This window comes from Lingula anatina, chromosome 2 (genome assembly GCF_051362555.1).
Source record: "Lingula anatina isolate TDL-2025a chromosome 2, LinAna3.0, whole genome shotgun sequence".
Taxonomy (NCBI): domain Eukaryota; kingdom Metazoa; phylum Brachiopoda; class Lingulata; order Lingulida; family Lingulidae; genus Lingula; species Lingula anatina.
The window spans coordinates 22051982-22071258 of record NC_141768.1 but is presented as its reverse complement, the minus strand read 5'-3'; the positions used below and the strand labels follow the sequence as shown (position 1 = coordinate 22071258).

General features: G+C 38.3%; 2 protein-coding genes across 2 annotated transcripts in view; both read right to left on the bottom strand.

Annotated features, from left to right (window-relative positions):
* Window position 1: 1 nt before the first annotated feature.
* LOC106172424 (uncharacterized) lies at window positions 2–4790 on the bottom strand. The gene is made up of 5 exons (XM_087006075.1): window positions 3362–4790; window positions 2539–2658; window positions 1504–2269; window positions 965–1066; window positions 2–556 (listed from the first exon to the last, which is right to left on the bottom strand). The coding sequence occupies exons 1-5, from the start codon at window positions 3456–3458 to the stop codon at window positions 481–483; spliced, it is 1161 nt and encodes a 386-aa protein (XP_086862201.1). The 5' UTR covers window positions 3459–4790; the 3' UTR covers window positions 2–480.
* Window positions 4791–6608: 1818 nt separating this feature from the next.
* Window positions 6609–19277, bottom strand: part of LOC106172418 (uncharacterized) — a 24185-nt gene continuing 11516 nt past the window's right edge. The window contains exons 3-13 of the mRNA XM_087006069.1: window positions 18870–18925; window positions 18501–18652; window positions 15064–16916; window positions 14841–14896; window positions 14502–14653; window positions 10088–14385; window positions 9719–9786; window positions 9200–9345; window positions 8634–8809; window positions 8101–8394; window positions 6609–7736 (exon numbers count right to left, since the gene is read on the bottom strand). Of these exons, the coding sequence (XP_086862195.1) occupies window positions 7620–7736; window positions 8101–8394; window positions 8634–8809; window positions 9200–9345; window positions 9719–9786; window positions 10088–14385; window positions 14502–14653; window positions 14841–14896; window positions 15064–16916; window positions 18501–18652; window positions 18870–18925 (7368 nt within the window). The 3' untranslated portion in view covers window positions 6609–7619. The remainder of the gene's footprint in view (window positions 7737–8100; window positions 8395–8633; window positions 8810–9199; window positions 9346–9718; window positions 9787–10087; window positions 14386–14501; window positions 14654–14840; window positions 14897–15063; window positions 16917–18500; window positions 18653–18869; window positions 18926–19277) is intronic.

Sequence of the window (19277 nt, the reverse complement as noted above, 5' to 3'; positions counted from 1 at the left end):
ATTACCGAAGAGAAGCTTTATTACTGATAAAATTTACACCTCAGTCAATAAATAGCAGTTAACTCATGCCTGTTACCTTTCAGTTTTCTTTTTCATATTATCTATATAACAGGATATACCCAGTACTTATGCTTGTGTATCTCTGGAATGAATGAAGCCTCTTTCTATAAACTCCAAAAGCAATCCCGCTACAGGATTCAAATTGCCACTTGTTGACTTCACTGTTCACAATATTCCGAATATTACACATAACAGAGAGAGAGAGAGAGAGAGAGAGAGAGAGAGAGAGAGTTGAATACGCCCTAAATTGTTTGTGAATTGGGTAATCAATTTGTTGCCTAAAATAATTTTAAGCGGCAATTAAGAACATGCAATACGAAGACTATAGCGCTCTTAAATATCGAATGAATATGAAGCACTTGTACTAATTCTGCATTGTGCGACCAGTTATTTATAGACATAACCATAAGGTCCGTGTATCTAATGTACAAATGCTCCATTTGAAAATATGGTGACTTCGACTCCGAAGCTAACCTTGCTGTTTTGCTCTGAATTTCTGAAAAGAAAGGAAAAACTGTGACAAAATTTCAAAGGAAGAGACAATTAAAAATCAACCACAAACTCGTTCCTTATGACAAACACAGACACACGTCCTGTCTCTGTAATTTCCCACACACAGAATTTCCTTCCTAAATCTCCCCAATAACGCGAGAAAAAGCCCCTCTCCCCCCCCCCCCCCCAAAAAAAAAATAAATAAAACGTCCGAACAACCAACTTACGCACCCCCTTCCAGAGGACGCTCGTAAGTAATGATACACGTAGCAGTGAAAATATATGGGTCCAAAATCTGATTAAGTTTGGAAGTGGTGGTTGGGGAGGGGGGGGGAGGGGTTGCTGGCGGTGTTCCGCTCGTTCGCCACCCGATAATAAACTAATAAGTTCAGAGTTCACGTAATTGGTTTACCGTGCTTCATAGCGTACTAGCTCAGGCGGTTTTGAATTCGGCTGATTAGACACCATGATAGAATCATCATCCATGTCACTATATTCACGAGGCTGATTGTCTCTGAAAAGAAAACAAAACAAGTTCGATAAACAGGATTGTTGTTGATACTTATAAGAGGATGTTGATTGGGGAAGGAGACGCTCTTAAGCTTGTTTCAGTTGGTTTCAATATCTAGGCCTAATCCTTCATAAAATTCTACCTGTTAAATCTTATTTGAAGAATAAAGTCAATTGGTGGAGGGTCCCTGGGCTTTGAAGAAAGACCGTTTTATCGGGAAAAGGACCACTCTAATTCAAAATTTCATCTAGATTCTATGAATACACGTTTCCTTGTAAAAAAAAGGTTCACTGTTCAGAAAAAGGAAACCTTTACAAACTGCTGGCCACAGATCAAGTGTAACGAAACTGAGGGCCCGTCAAACAGAAAGTCCGCCCTCCATTTAGTAATAATGCTTAGGGTTACATCTCCACCTTGCAATCAATAACGGGTACTCTCACCTTTTCCTCTTCGTGTACAGCACCGCAAACACAATCGCTACCACCACCAGCAAACACACTCCTACAGCAATGAGAACCCAGCTCCAGACGGGGTAATTTATCATTGGGTTCTTGTTTTGGGACCCCCTGTCTGAATCAGAATTTCCCATTTTCGATGTAGTAACCTCTTTATTTGTAGAGCTCGAAGTTTTCTTGTCATATGTCGTCGTAAATTTCCGAGTTGTTGAGAGAGTTTTGGAAGAGATAAATATGGCACTTGGACTGGTTTGAAGTTGCCGAGTTGACACAAATGACGCAAATGACTGCATTGTTGTTGTTTTGGGCACTGTTATCGCTGCAGTTACTTTATTTTGTGCTGTTGAAATTGCTTTGAATATTGCAGTTGTCTTTTGAGTTGTTTTTGGTATTAATATTGTTTCAGACGTAATCGCAGGCCAGTGTAAAGTAGTGACTTCTCTAGTTGTTTCGTGGTGTTCTGTGGTGTCGTCTGTCTGCGCGAGAGTCGTGCACAAATATCCTTCATACTCCAAACGAAACCCTTTTTCTGTAGACGAACTGTCACTGACAAATGTCATATTAAAACTGTTGTCCTCTATAACAATAGATGTCACGTTTAACTGTGGTGCTGTCACAGATGATTTACTGTCGCAAAATGTGGTAGAATTGGTAGACCCCAAATGCTTGAAGCTTATGTTCAGAAAGTCATAATTGCATCCTCCATTTTCCAAATCAAAATTCGTGAAAATAAGATCTATTTTGCATGCACCTTCAAAAGGAAAGATAATTTTTTAAAAATCCTTACAGTTATTAGGCAGGTCGTGCTAATATGATATATGTGACGATAATATTCCCTAGAGGCATTTTACTGGATATTAAAAAAGACAATTGATTCGAGATAATTCAATACCACAAGAAAAGAACCCAGCTAGGTGTCTAAAATTTATTATATATCCCGTTACTGGATTAGAAAATAAAAACTAAATATCTATTCAGAAACATATTAAGAAGAAAGTCGAAAAATCCGTGCATAATTACCGGGGACAGAGACCGTATACCAGCACGTGATACTGGGTGGATACTGACAGGCCCCCTGTCCACAATATCCCGGGGATGTTATCACACCTGTTTGGCTGGAGAACTCGGTGGTCCCGCATCCTTAGACAAGTTAAAATCTGAACATTACTGTAATACAGTGGTTAGTATATATGTTGTGTTTCTAATGATAAGATAGATATTGTAAACTAACAGCCAGTGGGCATAAGAACATACGATTCAGTGTAAACTACATTTGTATAAAGTGCACGTACACTGTATTTGTCGTTTATGTTTGTTTGTAAACAGTCAAACAACTTATTATACCATCATCAGAATTTTGAATTATGAGTTATCTTTGTGAATGCATGTATTATCATTACTTCAGATCATAAAACAATCGTCAATTATGATTGGTTCTGTAGGCATAGCATAAATAAACGACGGACATTCCAGTATAATAACACTATCGTCATCATTTTGAGGGTACTTGTCGCTAGTGGATTTAGAAAAGTTTATTTTCCAATTTACCCCAATGATAATTGAAGGTTATGAAACATAATTCTGCGTCCTCAGATGGTGTCTCGACTCCCTAACCTCCCCCTCCTCCTTTGGTGGGATGGCGGGCGACTGAATAAACAATTTAGCTTTAAAAGATGTCGTTCCCACCTCTGGATCCTTCAGGGAATGTTATTGTATCACTTTTAAGAGGGGAGACAGTTGCGGACTGAACAGGTTAACATTTTAATAGTTTAATGTCCGGTCTACTTGAAAATTTTAGACATGTGACAATAAGACAATAAGACCGAAGGACGTGGCTACTTACCTTGTCCTACAGGCGCTGCTGCGGTGGACTGAGCCCATGCTTGAGTCAAAAGAAAGCACACAGCGTTCACCAAGAGGAAGTGTTTCAGTTTCGTCATCAGCGATCTGAGTATCCCTACTATGTCAAATAATTACCTGAATGTACATTAGTAATATACCAGTACCTGTGGTATTGCAATGGGGAAGTAAATAACTAATGGCCTTTTATTTGAACTTATCCTGATAATTTTGGTTATCAGATCGCGGAGTAGTGCCTGAGTGTGCTTACCTTAGTCACTGTGATATATTAAGTGTACCAAATTCCAGTAGGCGCCACTATTGAATTGTTTGACACAGTGAAATGTAAATAGATTACTTAGATATCGTCTAATTTGTAACTTACAAGATGTAAACAATTCATTTTCCAACCTTATCACATAATCTGTACGATTTTGTTGCAATCGTGATCTAACAAGGTCTAATGATTTTATTTTACTATTTTAGGACGTTTCAGGCCGTCCCCTAACAGGCGGTGATGTTTAATGGAGCTTACTTTGTTTAAGTAGAGGCCAGTTTTCAAATGCCTGCCCCTACAAAGATGTACTTAGAAGCAGGAGAGGAATTACATATATTGGTTATTAATAGTGTTCAAGGACAATGTTCATGTAAAAATCCATTTCTCGAATTTTGAAGATACAGCACTCAATCTATACACTAGAGGTATGTTTTAATCGATCCCCGCCATTTAAAAATTATAAAAACAATCTATTAGTAGAAAAAAAAGCGTTTTAGTAAACCTCACCTCAATATGCAAAAATGAAGCAACAGATCTGGGTCACGTGGTACTGTGACGACAATCACGATAAAGGTCTATGAGACTCAACTGAGCTGCAGGTGCATACAGACGGAGAAGTTAAGGAAAGTTGTGTTGAACGGAGTTGAGGAATTTTCGTTATGCCTCGGTGTGTTGCCGTGGGATTCACCAAAATTGCAGCTCTCGTTGACAATCTTTCTTTGTCTGTGACGGTCTTCCGTGACTTACTTACTAACTTCGGTGACAATAGTTGCGATGCTCTAGATCATGGTCACCTCAGGTGGTTTAGATCATATCAAGAGCTGGTAGTCTTTCAGATTAACTGTCATCAGTTGGCAAACTTACTGATTGCTGATGCATTTTAAATGCATTGTAGTTGACCAAAAGCTCGTTTACAACAAACCTGTTAATTATGCACCGCTGCAATTCCCAAGCCAGGTAATAACAGGTATGAAACTCGTCTTGGTGGGCTTTCATATTTTTCAATATATCTCATTTATTTCATGGGGTTATTTTATTGGTATTTGTAAATGACGTTAAATATCAATACTTAAACAATTAAGTTCAAACACGGTCGAGAACATTAATAAAAGAAATTGCTCTCAGGGTATCTTGAAGCTTCCGTGGAAGAAAACGTGTTGAGGAAAAACAGAAAAAGAGCGTTATATTAAAGAAAAAATGGGAACTGCTATAATAAAATGGTTCGTTATCCTAATTCGTTTATGCTTTGAGGATTTGTTTCTGAAGATTATTTCATCTGAAATATTAAATAATTTAAAAGATTGATTATTTTATAACTTGAAACGCAAATTCTGCGTCAGTACGCATTTTTTTTTTTTTTTTTTTTTTTTTTTTTTTTGCAAATTTGTAAGCTTATAACAACGTGCTATAAAGATCTACTCAATAAAAAAATTTGCTTGGGTAAAATTGAGTACGGAATGAACTGGAGACACTTGGCTTGTCATTAAGTTTACACGAAAATATGTCAGGTAACTTTATACTGTCTTTGAAAGAGTAAAGATTGAAAGATAATTTTAGACAAACTTTGACGGGGGAAATACCTACAAAGAGTAATGGGCTATTTCGCCAACATCTTGTTGAAAATTTTACACTGCAATTCTATTCAAATAAGCTAAGGAACTAATTGCCAAATTAATACTCTCATCACATAACAGGGGGTAACCAGACCTGCAAAAATTGTACGCACATATTTAAAAAGATTACAAGCACATACAGCAAAATGTAGACTTACGCAAAACATGAAGGACAGCGTAATCACAGCAAATGTACCTCATATAGTAGCTTAATTTCCATTAATAATAAAATCATCATTTAAGTCAAAAATATGCTTGCGATTTAATAACTATTTTAATTTACCCAGAACGGTATATTTATTTTAAAGGCGGTTAACTGAAATATAGTTTTATGATTTGTTTGTGAAAATTGCCCATGTCACCCTGTTAGTTTGGAGGTCTAAGCTGGATCAAGTCCGTGTTAAAATTCCTATGAAGTTGTGCAGGAAAAATTCTTCCTTTCTTTCTCTAGCTCCTCGATAAACCTGGTGTTCAGATTTTATCTAGTACCCCCAGGTCTACGGGAGCTGCGCTTTGTAACTAACGCACAGGTAGATTTTTACCTGAGATAACTGGAGTAAAGCTTAGATAGAGAGTGCGTTCGATACAAGCAAGACAAATTGAATGCCATTTAACCCTCTAATTAAGAGGTAAAGGAAGTTCCAGGTAGATGGATGATTAAGATAGGACTTGTAAAGGTAACGGGCATTGTTTACCTCAGTTTAATAAAAGTATGCAAGACGGAGTGTCAGCGGTTTAATAAAATAAATTGAATTTCACAAATAACATGGACCTCATATGCAATAATCAACATTTCCCTTAACTCATTCAAATGCAGTGTTTTATACAACTTGGGATAACCATAATGAAATGCTTGTTAAAGAAATGACTAGACGGGAAATGGTTTTACACAGCTTCAGGATTTAGACCCCTCGGGTAAGAGATTTGAATGAGTATAAACTTTTATCAGAAGCCAGAGAAGTCATCTTACAGGTAGACAATGCAGCTCAGTTTGACAGCTAAGCACGCTCTGTTCTCCAGTGGCTCGATTGTCGTCATTGGACCACGTGACCACGTAGCTCATTAACTCCCAGGCCGAGCAAATAGGACGTTTTTTAAAGCCAAAAATTTACAAAATGAGCTTTTAATTTGTGTATTTGGATAAAGATATCGTTAGTTGGGCATGTTTTCTGAAGAATATGTTCCGTTCAGGCCATTCTGACGGCATGAAGCAAACCCTTTCAAGTAAATGCGCTGTTATATATTTCAGATGTACTACGTAATAACTTTTACAATAAATGAATGAATACAATAAATTCCTGAACCTAGGCATTTAAATTGTGGTCCTTTAAAATAAAATAAAATAAACAAACATATTTAACTACATGTATAAAAAAGAATTTTATTGTACAATATCTATTTCTCTAAAACAGGGCTGCCTCGGCAGCTTCCATTAAAAATTGCGATGCGGACAGTATGATAACTTTTGTATGAGTACATGTCACGCCTGTACTCACTGGCCTTCTTAATAATGAGACTTCCCTCAATTGCAGGATGTGGATCAGGATATGGATTATGCAATGTACTGATTTTATTTGTGCTTACTATATAATTTAAAGTATGAATAAATACGTAGGCAATTGTCATAAAAACTATTCATTATATAAATAGACCTACGTACGTGTAATCCTAATATAGATGTTTAACATTTGAATCATCACATTAAACACGAGATAGGCCTATTTTCTGTACAAAATAAAACAAATACTAATATATAATATTGTATGTATATAAAAGTCGATGCCAACTAAATACCCATTGTGATCAGTACAATAAAACAAGGACGAAAAAAGTATGTGGACGTTCGTGTATGTACTGTTTTGGATATACTAGTATTACATGCGTTTACATGGAGCACCAGCACATCCACTTGTGAGCGGTCTAGCAGAGACCATCGCGTCTTCAAACTCTTCATTCATTTCTAACGTATATTCAACTTATCTTAACAATACCTCTCAGTTTCTGTGCTGGTGCGACCGCGTCAATCCCTCATTCACTCACTCCCTATGTAATTGGACTCCGCTTAAGAAGTGAGTGGAAATTGGCAAAGCTAAATAAGGATGGGTGACCAGATTTCCCAGAGCAGAAAAGATCCTTACGATTCTCCTCTCATACCAATAAAAAGGCTTTCTAAAAAACAACCCTTAATCTCGCGACTGATGAAGTTATGAATGAGGATGATGCGAGTTTTACTGTGTAATCCATAATATTTACAATGATGCAAGAGGACGTTTTGTGTTTTTATGAAACGAAATGTATAACAATGAAATTAAAATATTTGGATTCATGTAAAACTCTTATATTATGATTTATGTAAAACTCTTGTCATAAAATCACATATGAGTTTCCCACGTTTCAGCCACTTGGTCGTAATAAGTCTTTGTTTCATCGTCCGTGTAAATTATCACTTTATTGTCATATCCTTTTTCGTAGTTTTTGGAGCTAGTAGCCTGAAACGGATAAACAACAAATTGTGAGAAACTGTAAAAATACAAGTGTACCAAATTTAACCAAAGTCAATTACTTTAAGCAAATACCTTTTTACTCTGAATCACGGTTTTGAAGGCAAAAAAGCCATTCCTTTGAATTATGTAAAGGTTGCCTTATTGCAAATAGTGAAAAATGTACAAATCAGAACTTTTTTCATCCAGTTCAATTCTGAATTTATTTCAGTGGCTTTGGGTACGAATAAAGACTAAACGATTTTGAGGCAGAAAGTAATATGTTTAACGGACTTGTCCCTGTTTTTTTAATTATAAATTCCGAAATCGTTTTGGAAAATGCCTGGAGAAATAATGTACAAGCGGTATTTACCAGGTTAGATTCGCTCCCTGACGTACTCCCCGAACTGCCGCTATTACTTTGAGATGGCCCTGGTACCCTGCTGAGTTCGTTTTCTGGACTAGCTATCTCATCTATGATATTTAAGTACTGGTTGGCCGTCTGAATCTCCTCGAGCTCTCTGAAGTCTTCAGGGGGCTGGGCCGCCTTGGCTGCCAGTATGAAGTTATCGTATGCTGCGTTCGACTGTGATTTTTCGTTCATTCTCTGTTGATATATGGCTTTCTTGCGAAGTTCAGACTTCTTGCGATGGTATTTTGTGCAACACTGTACAATAAAAGGTATATCACATAAAAATTTGATTCCAAGACCAAGTAAAGACAGAGATATTTTACTGACTTGTCACTTTTTAAAATCTTTTTTCTTTTCTTTTTACCCCTTTCTCATTTTTAGGGGGTGGGTTTACCAATAAATAAAACATGTAGCCTTACTGCCTTCATTCTAATAAATGAACACAAAATACCAGTTTTAAGTTGAAATAATCTTTGACATAGTAAACTGCTTACAGTTGCACAGAGAAGTATGATGAGGAAGAACACGATGATACAGCCAGTGATGAGGAGGGCCAGCTGCCAGTCCAGGAACATGAATTCTGGACTTGATATTTCTGCAGGGGTCGCTGGGTTCTTGATTGTGGTAGTTGAGACAGGCGTTGTGGACGTGGTAGTTGTTTGGACTACTCCTGGAAAGAAGATTGTAATGTGTTAGTACTGACGTTATCGGCAGGCACATATAGCATTGCACTTATCCAATCAGGCACGAGATAATGCCCTTGGAAAAATGAGATTTGAAAGTTCATTAGGATAGGCAAAAGATTTTATATTTTGGAAAAGTCTAATTAATGTGATTAGTCTTCTAAATATTAAATGTGAATAAGTACTAGTAAGCCTGTAGTACAGGTCCTTTACAGATACTAATTTCTGATACCCATATATGCTTTATATATTAAATGTAAATAAGTACTAGTAAGCCTGTAGTACAGCTCCTTTACAGATACTGATTTCTGATACTCATAAATCCATCTAAAATCACTGACAGGTTAAGGTGGCTGGATACACAAAAAACTTCCTACCTTCAACTACTGACGCAGCTTGATCGAATTCAAAGATTCCAAACGAGTTTCCTCCTGTCGTTTGATTCAGGAATAAGAGCCGGACAGCCGCCACACTGACGGGCGTGGAGAAATACACGTCAAATGTCGTCACTACGCTACCATTACTGAAAAGATAAAGCATGTATTTTGGCCGAATATGTCAAATGTCGTCACTACGCTACCATTACTGAAAATATAAAGCATGTATTTTGGCCGAATATGTCAAAAAGAGTTACTTCCAATTTTTACACTTTACATGGTTGCAGTATGTAGAAAATAACAAACCGTACCCTGCCCGCCATCACAGTGGTGTTCATATTAAGTATGGTAAATAATACTTTAACTACACATTCTTTTACGTAACTTTTTATAATATTCTCTTCAAAGACATATTAAGTATGGTAAATAATACTTTAACTACACATTCTTTTACGTAACTTTTTATAATATTCTCTTCAAAGGCATAGCAGGGAAATATTTATTTGTCTACAACCCTACCTGAAAGTGACAGAAGCAATCCGCTCATAAGAACCGCCGAACACAGTGGAGAGAAGGAATGTTTCCATCTGCAAAATACATTTAGCATAATTTAACACAGTATATAATGGTTAAAAACAATTATTATAAAACAACTATATAAATTGGGTCTCAATGAAAATAGGTCTATCGAAAACAAGTCCAACATGATTTGTAATTTTAAAGACAAGTATAGTTTTTCAAGAAGCTTAATTTCAATGAATTATTCTTTTAAATCACAAAGCCTCAAGTGGCCTTTTCAGTTAACGACACACATCACAAAATACAAAATCCCTGTATCATTCTTCACTAACTATGCCGTTGACTGGTCCACGTATTAAGTTCACTTACCGCACTGACAAAGCGGGAACGCAGCAACAGGTATTCACTTGACTTGGAATCTGCAAGGCTTGGAGTGTAAAAAATATTAGTGAGGCGCAGGGTAATCCGAACAACAGCATACAGTCTCTCTTCAGTAGTAGTTTCAACTAAACCGGCAGTTGTATTCGCTGACACTGTCATTGTTGTGGTCACTTGACTTTCTGTAGTTTGGTCTACTATTGTAGAACCTGCAGCTGTCGTTAAGGAAATGGAAGGAGTCGAGGAAGTAGTTGGTAATGGAGTTGTCACTGTTGTGGACACTGGACTTTCTGTAGTCGAGGTTTGGTCTACTTTTGTCGAACCTGCAGCTGTCGTTATCGAAATTGAAGGAGTCGAGGAAGTAGTTGGTAATGAAGTTGTCACTGTTGTGGACACTGTTGATGTTGTTTTGGGTGCTGTAGTCGATGTAGAAGTTATGGTAGTAGACACAGTAGGCGATGTTGTAGATGCTGTGCTCGATGTAGAAGTTATAGTAGTGGAAATAGTAGACACTGTGGTGGGAGCTGTGCTAACTGTAAGAGATCCAGTACTAGACGGTGTCGATCCTGTAGACACTGTTGCATTCTCTGCCACCGTTGATGGCATGGTTGTAGTTGATGTTGCATTCTGTTCAACAGTTGATGCCATAGTAGTGGCTGATGTTGCATTTTGGGCCACAGTTGATGGCACAGTTGTGGTTGTTGTTGTATTTTGAGCTACGGTTGATGGCACAGTCGTGGTTGATGTTACATTCTGGGCTACAGTTGAAGGCACAGTCGTTGCGGATGTTACATTCTGAGCCACAGTTGATCCCAAAGTCGTAGTTGATGTTACATTCTGGGCTACAGTTGATGGCATAGTAGTTGTTGATGTAGTGTTCTGAGCTTCAGTTGATGGCATTACAGTGGTTGATGTTACATTTTGATCCACAGTTGATGGTAAAGTCGTGGTTGATGTTACATTCTGGGCTACAGTTGATGGCATAATCGTTGTTGATGTTGTGTCCTGAGCTTCGGTTGATGTCATTGCCGTGGTTGATGTTGCATTATGAGATAAAGTCGAAGTCAATGCTGTGGTTGAAGTTTCATTGTGAGGAATAGTAAATATCATAGTTGTAGTTGATGTCACATTTTGAGCGACAGTTGTTGACAAAGTGGTTGTTGTTGTTGCATTCTGAGCTGCAGTTGATGGCACAGTAGCAGTGGATGTTGCATTTTCAGCAGCAGTTGATCCCACAGTCGTGCCTGATGTTACATTTTGAGCAACAGTTGATGACATAGTCGTGCTTGATGTTGTATTATCAGCTCCAGTTGATGGCATTGCCGTAGTTGATGTTGCATTTGGAGCAAGAGTTGATGTCTTCATTGTGATTGTTGCATTCTGAGCAACAGTTGATGGCATAGTCGCGGTAGTTGCATTCTGAGCTTCAGTTGGTGGAATAGCCGTGGTTGTTGTTACATTCTGAAATACAGTTGATGCCATAGTCATGGTTGATGTTGCATTTTGAGCTACAGTTGATGCTACAGTCGTGGCTGATGTTACATTCTGAGCTACAGTTGAAGCTATAGTCGTGGCTGATGTTACATTCTGAACTATAGTTGATGGCATAGTCGTGGCTGATGTTACATTCTGAGCTACAGTTGACGCTTTAGTCGTGGCTGATGTTTCATTTTGGGTCACAGTTGATAGCATAGTTGTGGCGGATGTTGCATTTTGAGCTACAGTTGATGGAATAGTCATAGTTGATGTTGAATTATTAGCAACGGTTGATGGCAAAGTTGTGGTTGTTGCATTCTGAGAAACAGTTGATGCCAGAATCGTGGTCGATGTTGCATTCTGAGCAACAGTTGATGGCACAGTCGTGGTTGATGTTGATGGCATAGCTGTGGTTGTTGAATTCTGAGCTACAGTTGATGGCAAATTCGTGGTTGATGTTACATTGTGCGCTGCAGTTGATTGCACAGTTGCGCTGGATGTTACATTCTGAGATACGGTTGATGATAAAGTCGTTGTTGATGTTGCATTTTGAGCAATGGTTGATGCCAAAGTCGTGGTTGATGTTGCATTCTGAGCTACAGTTGATGCCAAAGTCGTGGTTGATGTTTCATTCTGAGCTTCAGTTGATGCCCTAATCGTGGTTGTTGTTGCATTTTGAGCTACAGTTGACGACACAGTCGTGGTTGATGTTGCATTCTCAAAAACAGTTGATGCCATTGTCGTGGTTGATGTTTCATTCTGCGCTACAGTTGATGCCATAGTCGTGGTTGTTGTTGCATTCTGAGCTACAGTTGATGCCATAGTCGTGGCTGATGCATTCCGAGAAACTGTTGATGCCACAGTCGTGGTTGATGCATTCTGAGAAACAGTTGATGCCATAGTCGTGGTTGTTGTTGCATTTTGAGCTACAGTTGACAACACAGTCGTGGCTGATGTTGCATTTTGAGCTACAGTTGATGCCATAGTCGTGGTTGATGTTGCATTCTGAGCTACAGTTGATGCAACAGTTGTTGTTGATGTTGCATTCTGAGCTACAGTTGATGGCATTGTCGTGGATGATGTTTCATTCTGAGCTTCAGTTGATGCCAAAGTCGTGGCTGATGTCGCATTTTGAGCTACAGTTGATGCCGTAGTCGTGGTTGATGTTGCATTATGAGCTACAGTTGATGGCATAGTCGTGGTTGATGTTGTATTATGAGCTACAGTTGATGCCATAGTCGTGGTTGATGCATTCTGAGAAACAGTTGATGCCACAGTCGTGGGTGATGCATTCCGAGAAACAGTTGATGCCATAAAAGTGGTTGATGTTGCATTTTGAGCTACAGTTGATGCAACAGTTGTGGTTGATGTTGCATTCTGAGCTACAGTTGATGGCAAAGTCGTGGTTGATGTTTCATTTCTAGCTACAGTTGATGCCATAGTCGTGGTTGATGTTTCATTCTGAGCTACAGTTGATGGCATTGTCATGGTTGATGTTTCATTCTGAGCTTCAGTTGATGCCAAAGTCGTGGCTGATGTTGCATTTTGAGCTACAGTTGATGCCGTAGTCGTGGTTGATGTTGCATTCTGAGCTACAGTTGATGCCATAGCCGTGGGTGATGTTACATTGTGAGCTACAGTTGATGCCATAGTCGTGGTTGATGCATTCTGAGAAACAGTTGATGCCATAGTCGTGGTTGATGCATTCTGAGAAACAGATGTTGCATTTTGAGCTACAGTTGATGCCGTAGTCGTGGTTGATGTTGCATTCTGAGCTACAGTTGATGCCATAGCCGTGGGTGATGTTACATTGTGAGCTACAGTTGATGCCATAGTCGTGGTTGATGCATTCTGAGAAACAGTTGATGCCATAGTCGTGGTTGATGCATTCTGAGAAACAGTTGATGCCATAAAAGTGGTTGATGTTGCATTTTGAGCTACAGTTGATGCAACAGTTGTTGTTGATGTTGCATTTTGAGCTACAGTTGATGCAACAGTTGTTGTTGATGTTGCATTTTGAGCTACAGTTGATGGCAAAGTCGTGGCTGATGTTGTATTATGAGCAAATGTTGATGGCATAGCTGTGGTTGTTGCATTCTGAGAAACAGTTGATGCCATAATAGTGGTCGATGTTGCATTCTGAGCTACAGTTGATGCCATAATCGTAGTTAGTTTTGCATTTTGAGTTACACTTGACGGAATAGTCGTGGTAGATGTTATATTATGAGCAATGGTTGATGGCATAGCTGTGGTTGTTGCATTCTGAGAAACAGTTGATGCCACAATCGTGGTTGATGTTGCATTCTGAGCTACAGTTGATGGCAAAGTCGTGTCTGATGTTGCATTCTGAGCTACAGTTGATGGCAAAGTCGTGGCTGATGTTACATTCTGAACTAAAGTTGATGGCATAGTCGTGGTTGACGTCACATTCTGAGCTTTAGTCATTGCATTAGTCGTGACTGTTGCATTCTGAGCTACAGTTGATGCCAAAGTCGTGGTGGATGTTAAATTCTGAGCTAGAATTGACGCCATAGTTGTGTTTGATGTTGCAGTGTGACCTACAGTTGATGGTATTTTTGTAGTTAATGTTGCATTCTGAGCTACAGTTGATGGCATGGTAGTAGTTAACATTGTGTTCTGCGCCACAGTTGATGGCGTACTTGCAGACGCTGTGGTGTTTTGGGCTGCAGTTAACGCCACTGTGGTGGCTGGCAATGAAGTCGTTACAGTGGTTGGAGTGGGCGTTGTATTTGTCGTTGCAGTTGTAGTCATAACACGTGTTGTTGTAGAAGATACGGTACCTGGTGTTGTTTCTGAAATAAAACATGTTTCACTCGGTAAAATACAAGCTAATTTAGTAAATAAAATTATATTGAATCCTTAATTAGCTTATATATCTAAGATTAAATAAGATAAAGATTATAATTACCGAATATTACAACAGATTCCCTTTCGAATCGATGTGTTCCTATAAAGCCGTCTGATGTCCTTTGGTCAAACACCTGTCGCACCTGCTGTGGGGTGATGGGTGTTGAAGTAGGGGCGAAAGTTACGTCATACTCAACGATAATACTACCATTGCTGGAATACATATGAATATAATTCATTCATGTTATTTTTGAAAGAAAAACAGTTTCACCATCACAGCTAAAAGGTAATTTAATATAAGCAAGGATAATATTTCTCAAGTAACTATCCAATGCTGGTGAGCCTTAATGCTTTCATTTAGAAAAACATTGAAATATAAACTCATATCAACTTATCTTACCTTAAATTTATGATATGAACATCTGTTGGGTTTAAAGGTTTGTAGATCTCCAAAAGCTGAAAGAATACAATATGAGGCAAACAAAAACATTAAAATGTTTGTCGACATCTGTTAGACAATAAAACATCAACACTATAAATTATCATCTTCCTGATATTAAAAAGTTCGATTTTCAGTGACAGTCATTACTTTCTCCATGAAAAGAAAATGCCCAGATACTTACATGTACCCTCATACTGTACACAAGACCGGCGTAAGCCTCTGTGAGATTATTTAAGTAGACAGGATAGAAAACTAGGTCGACTTTAATCTTCCCTCTAAATGTCTGAGGTGGTCCAAGTGTGGTTGTAGTTGGTGCCTGTGTAGTCACAGTTGTTGACACTGTAGAACTCGAAGTTGCTGCACTTGGAGTGGTACCCGCAGTGGTAGCCGCAGTGGAAGATGTAGTCGAAGCTGTTGTGTTTTGGGCTACAGTTGATGCCATAGTTGGAGATGATGTTGCGTTCTTAGCTTCAGTCGATGTCGTTGCTCTAGTAGATGTAGTAGACACAATAGATAAAGTTGTAGACGCTGTGCTTGCTGTAGAAGCTCCAGTAGTAGATACAGCAGACAAAGTGGTAGATGCAGTACTTGGTGTTGATCCCCCAGTGGTTGAAAAAGTTGATGTAGACTCTCCAGTAGTAGACACAGCAGATACTGTTGTCGATGTTGTACTTGGTTTAGAAGCCGCAGTCATAGACACAGTGGACACAGTTGTCGACGTAGATCCAGTAGCAGATGATGGTGAAGATGATCCAGTAGTAGACAAAGGTGTCGATGATGTTGACATTGTGACATTCTGTGCTACAGTTGATGTCATAGTCGTGGTTGATGTTGCATTCTGTGCTACAGTTGATGGCATAGTCGTGGTTGTTGTTGCATTCTGAGCTTCGGTTGATGGCATCGTTGTTCTTGACACAAAAGACGATGTTGTAGATGCTGAACTTGGTGTAGATGATCCAGTAGTAGACAATGGTGTCGATGATGTTGACATTGTGACATTCTCTGCTACAGTCGATGGCATAGTCGTGGTTGATGTTGCATTCTGCACTACAGTTGATGGCATAGTCATGGTTGTTGTTGCATTCTGAGCTTCGGTTGATGGCATCGTTGTTCTTGACACAAAAGATGATAATGTAGATGCCGTTCTTGGTGTAGAAGATCCATTAGTTGTCACAGTAGACGATGTTGTAGACGCTGTGCTTGGTGTAGAGGATCCAGTAGTTGTCATAGTAGACGACGTAGTAGACGCTGTGCTTGGTGTAGAGGATCCAGTAGTTGTCAAAGTAGACGATGTTGTAGACGCTGTGCTTGGTGTAGAGGATCCAGTAGTTGTCATCGTAGAGGATGTTGTAGATGCTGTGCTTGGTGTAGAAGATCCATTTGTTGTCATAGTAGACGATGTTGTAGACGCTGTGCTTGATGTAGAGGATCCAGTAGTTGTCATCGTAGACGATGCTGTAGATGCTGTGCTTGGTGTAGAGGATCCAGTAGTTGTCACAGCAGACGATGTTGTAAACGCTGTGCTTGGTGTAGAGGATCCAGTAGTTGTCATAGTAGACGACGTAGTAGACGCTGTGCTTGGTGTAGAGGATCCAGTAGTTGTCATAGTAGACGACGTAGTAGACGCTGTGCTTGGTGTAGAGGATCCAGTAGTTGTCATAGTAGACGATGTTGTAGATGCTGTGCTTGGTGTAGAGGATCCAGTAGTTGTCACAGTAGACGATGTTGTAGATGCTGTGCTTGGTGTAGGAGATGCAGTAGAAGACAAAGTAGACGGTGTTGTAAAAGCTGTACTTGGCGTAGGAGACCCAGTAGTTGACACCGTAGACAATATGGTAGATGATGTTATTGGTGTAGAAGTTACAGTAGTTGACACCGTAGACAATGTTTTAGATGATGTTATTGGTGTAGAGGTTACAGTAGTTGATACCGTAGACAATGTTGAAGATGCTGTACTTGGTGAAGACCCTTTAGTGGAAGAAACCGTAGATGATGTAGGCACTGTTGTCGCAGTTGTAGATGTAGCTGTGGCTTCTGGAATAGTTTGATAAAAAAATTGCTGACAATCATCCACAATATGTAGTAGGTCCATTTGAAGATAAAAACAGAAAAGTGAAAAATTGGGTTAAAGATACATTTGGGGATTCTACTTTTTTCTAACTCTTGTGACTGGGAGTGGTAAATCTATTTTTCTGCGAAAATCATGGAATTTTTTTTTAATTCATGATCATGCCTTGCTAGTGCGGGGAGTTTTCGTATTCAGCAAACAATGTTTTGGTAACGAAAGTTTTTTAAATAATTATATGAAAAACCCAAGCGACTAAACTTGACGATCTGAGCTAAAATAATAATAATAATAATAATAAATTTGTTTTGAGTCTAAAATCCATTATAACATGTCCAGAAGAAATCAATTATTAGGAATAGATGAATAAAAAATTTCAGAGCTTAACGACAAAAAAATTGAGTATTCCAGATAAAACATACGGATTCTCACATAAAAGCACTTACATTACATAATTAAAATATGTTTGTTAAGAAAAAATTCTAGGTAAAAAAACAGCCGTATTTGCACACAGAAAAAAATTATAAGTAGAACAGTCTTATTTCTTACAGTGCACAGATGCAATTACTATAAAATTTGTAAAATCAATTTAAAAGTCGATTAGTAAAAAAATTCCTGAATAGGTATGTCTTCAGTTCTTTTAAAATGCTTGGTAGACTCAATTGATCGGATTACCAGTGGTAATAAATTCCATTCCTTTGGACCTGCTGATTTAAAAGAAATGTCACCAAAAGTATTAAGGCGCATTTTTACCGGCTTAAGTAACAATTTGTCTACAGACCGCAGGTTTCTTGCTGAAACATAGTGAGTGACTAATTCACTTAAGTAGATCGGTGCAACTTTGTTAAAAGCATCATGAACAAAGACTAGAAATTTAAATAAAACCATGGCTTGCAAAGGTACGCAATGTAACTCTTTTAAAACTGGGGTGATATGATTACTCATGGATGTACGGGTTAATATTCTAGCTAAGATGTTCTGAACACGCTGCAGTCTTTTAATCTGTTTTTTTTTTTTTTTTTTTTTTTTTTTTTTTTTTTTTTTTTTTTTTTGACAACCATATAAAAAGACGCAACGAAAAGTTTTTTCAATTTTTTAAAAACCCGGCCACACCGCTAAAATAACTGCAGGCTATTTGGCTATTTGTTATCTTAAATTAACATTGTAGACATTTTCTGAGACGTTAGACTCCTGCTGACAAGTTGCAGATTTTCTACTTTAGTGAAAATAAACAAGATCGATTGGAGAATTTGAGATGATACTGAGAACGATAGTAACGAAAGTTGATAATTAGTCCGTTTACGTTTTTTATGTGAGAACAGATAAATCTAGTAATTATTTTTTAGTGATTTAAGGTGCTATACTTATGTCAGTAAAGTTCCAGTTGAAAAAAAAAACAAATCTTCATCTCGCTTACTTCGAATAATTTTTTTATGTTAAATGGACCTATATATTCAGAATGAGTCTGGGCGGAAAGCATATATTTTGATTGTCATATAAGCTTATCTTTGTAGTCAAGAGGACTTAAAAACTGTGCCAAACTTATAACTCACCAGTCACATTGATGGAGCCTCCAACAATTGCATAGCTCCCCATGATTCCGGCCTTTGTGCCCTGTTCAAACACTTGCTGAACCTGCTCTGCAGTGCGCTGGATTGTTGATGGACTCAGTGTCATCTCGTATTCAACCTTGATACTACCTGGGCTGAAATCATATATATCACGTTGATTTGATGTTGATGTGTAGTATCAACATTAGTTTTCTTATTTGATAGATTGCTGATGAGCTGAACATGTTAATGACTTGCTGTTAGTAAACATCTGCTATGCATGAATATACGTGGAGCTGGAGCCTTTATGAGATTAAACTACATTTAACCCGAATTTTCCAATGGTAGATAAATCATGCGATTAGCATTTACCTTAACCTGGTGATCGTGACAGACTGGGGAGATAGGGGTTGGTATATATCCTTCAGCTGGAAATTGTAAGAAAAATTTAGTGCAAAATAGTTCAAATTACTTTATTGTTAAATACTGGAGTTATTGAATCTCTAAGGCTGCATTCAGAACAGCGGACTAACCAGTCCGCGGATCAAATATGGCTCACCCACTTGAATGCTTGTTTCTTAATCCCCGCAGGAGATGTATACAGCGTCTATTAGGGAATTTGACGTCAAGCCTTAAAGTGGGTCGCCATATTTGACCCGCGGATTAGTTAGTTCGCTGTTCTGAATGTGGCCTTACAGCAGACTAAGATGAATTTTGGACTTTGATATTCATTTAAGATGGGTCAATATAAGAAATTAAAATATATGTTTTTCAGTTTTG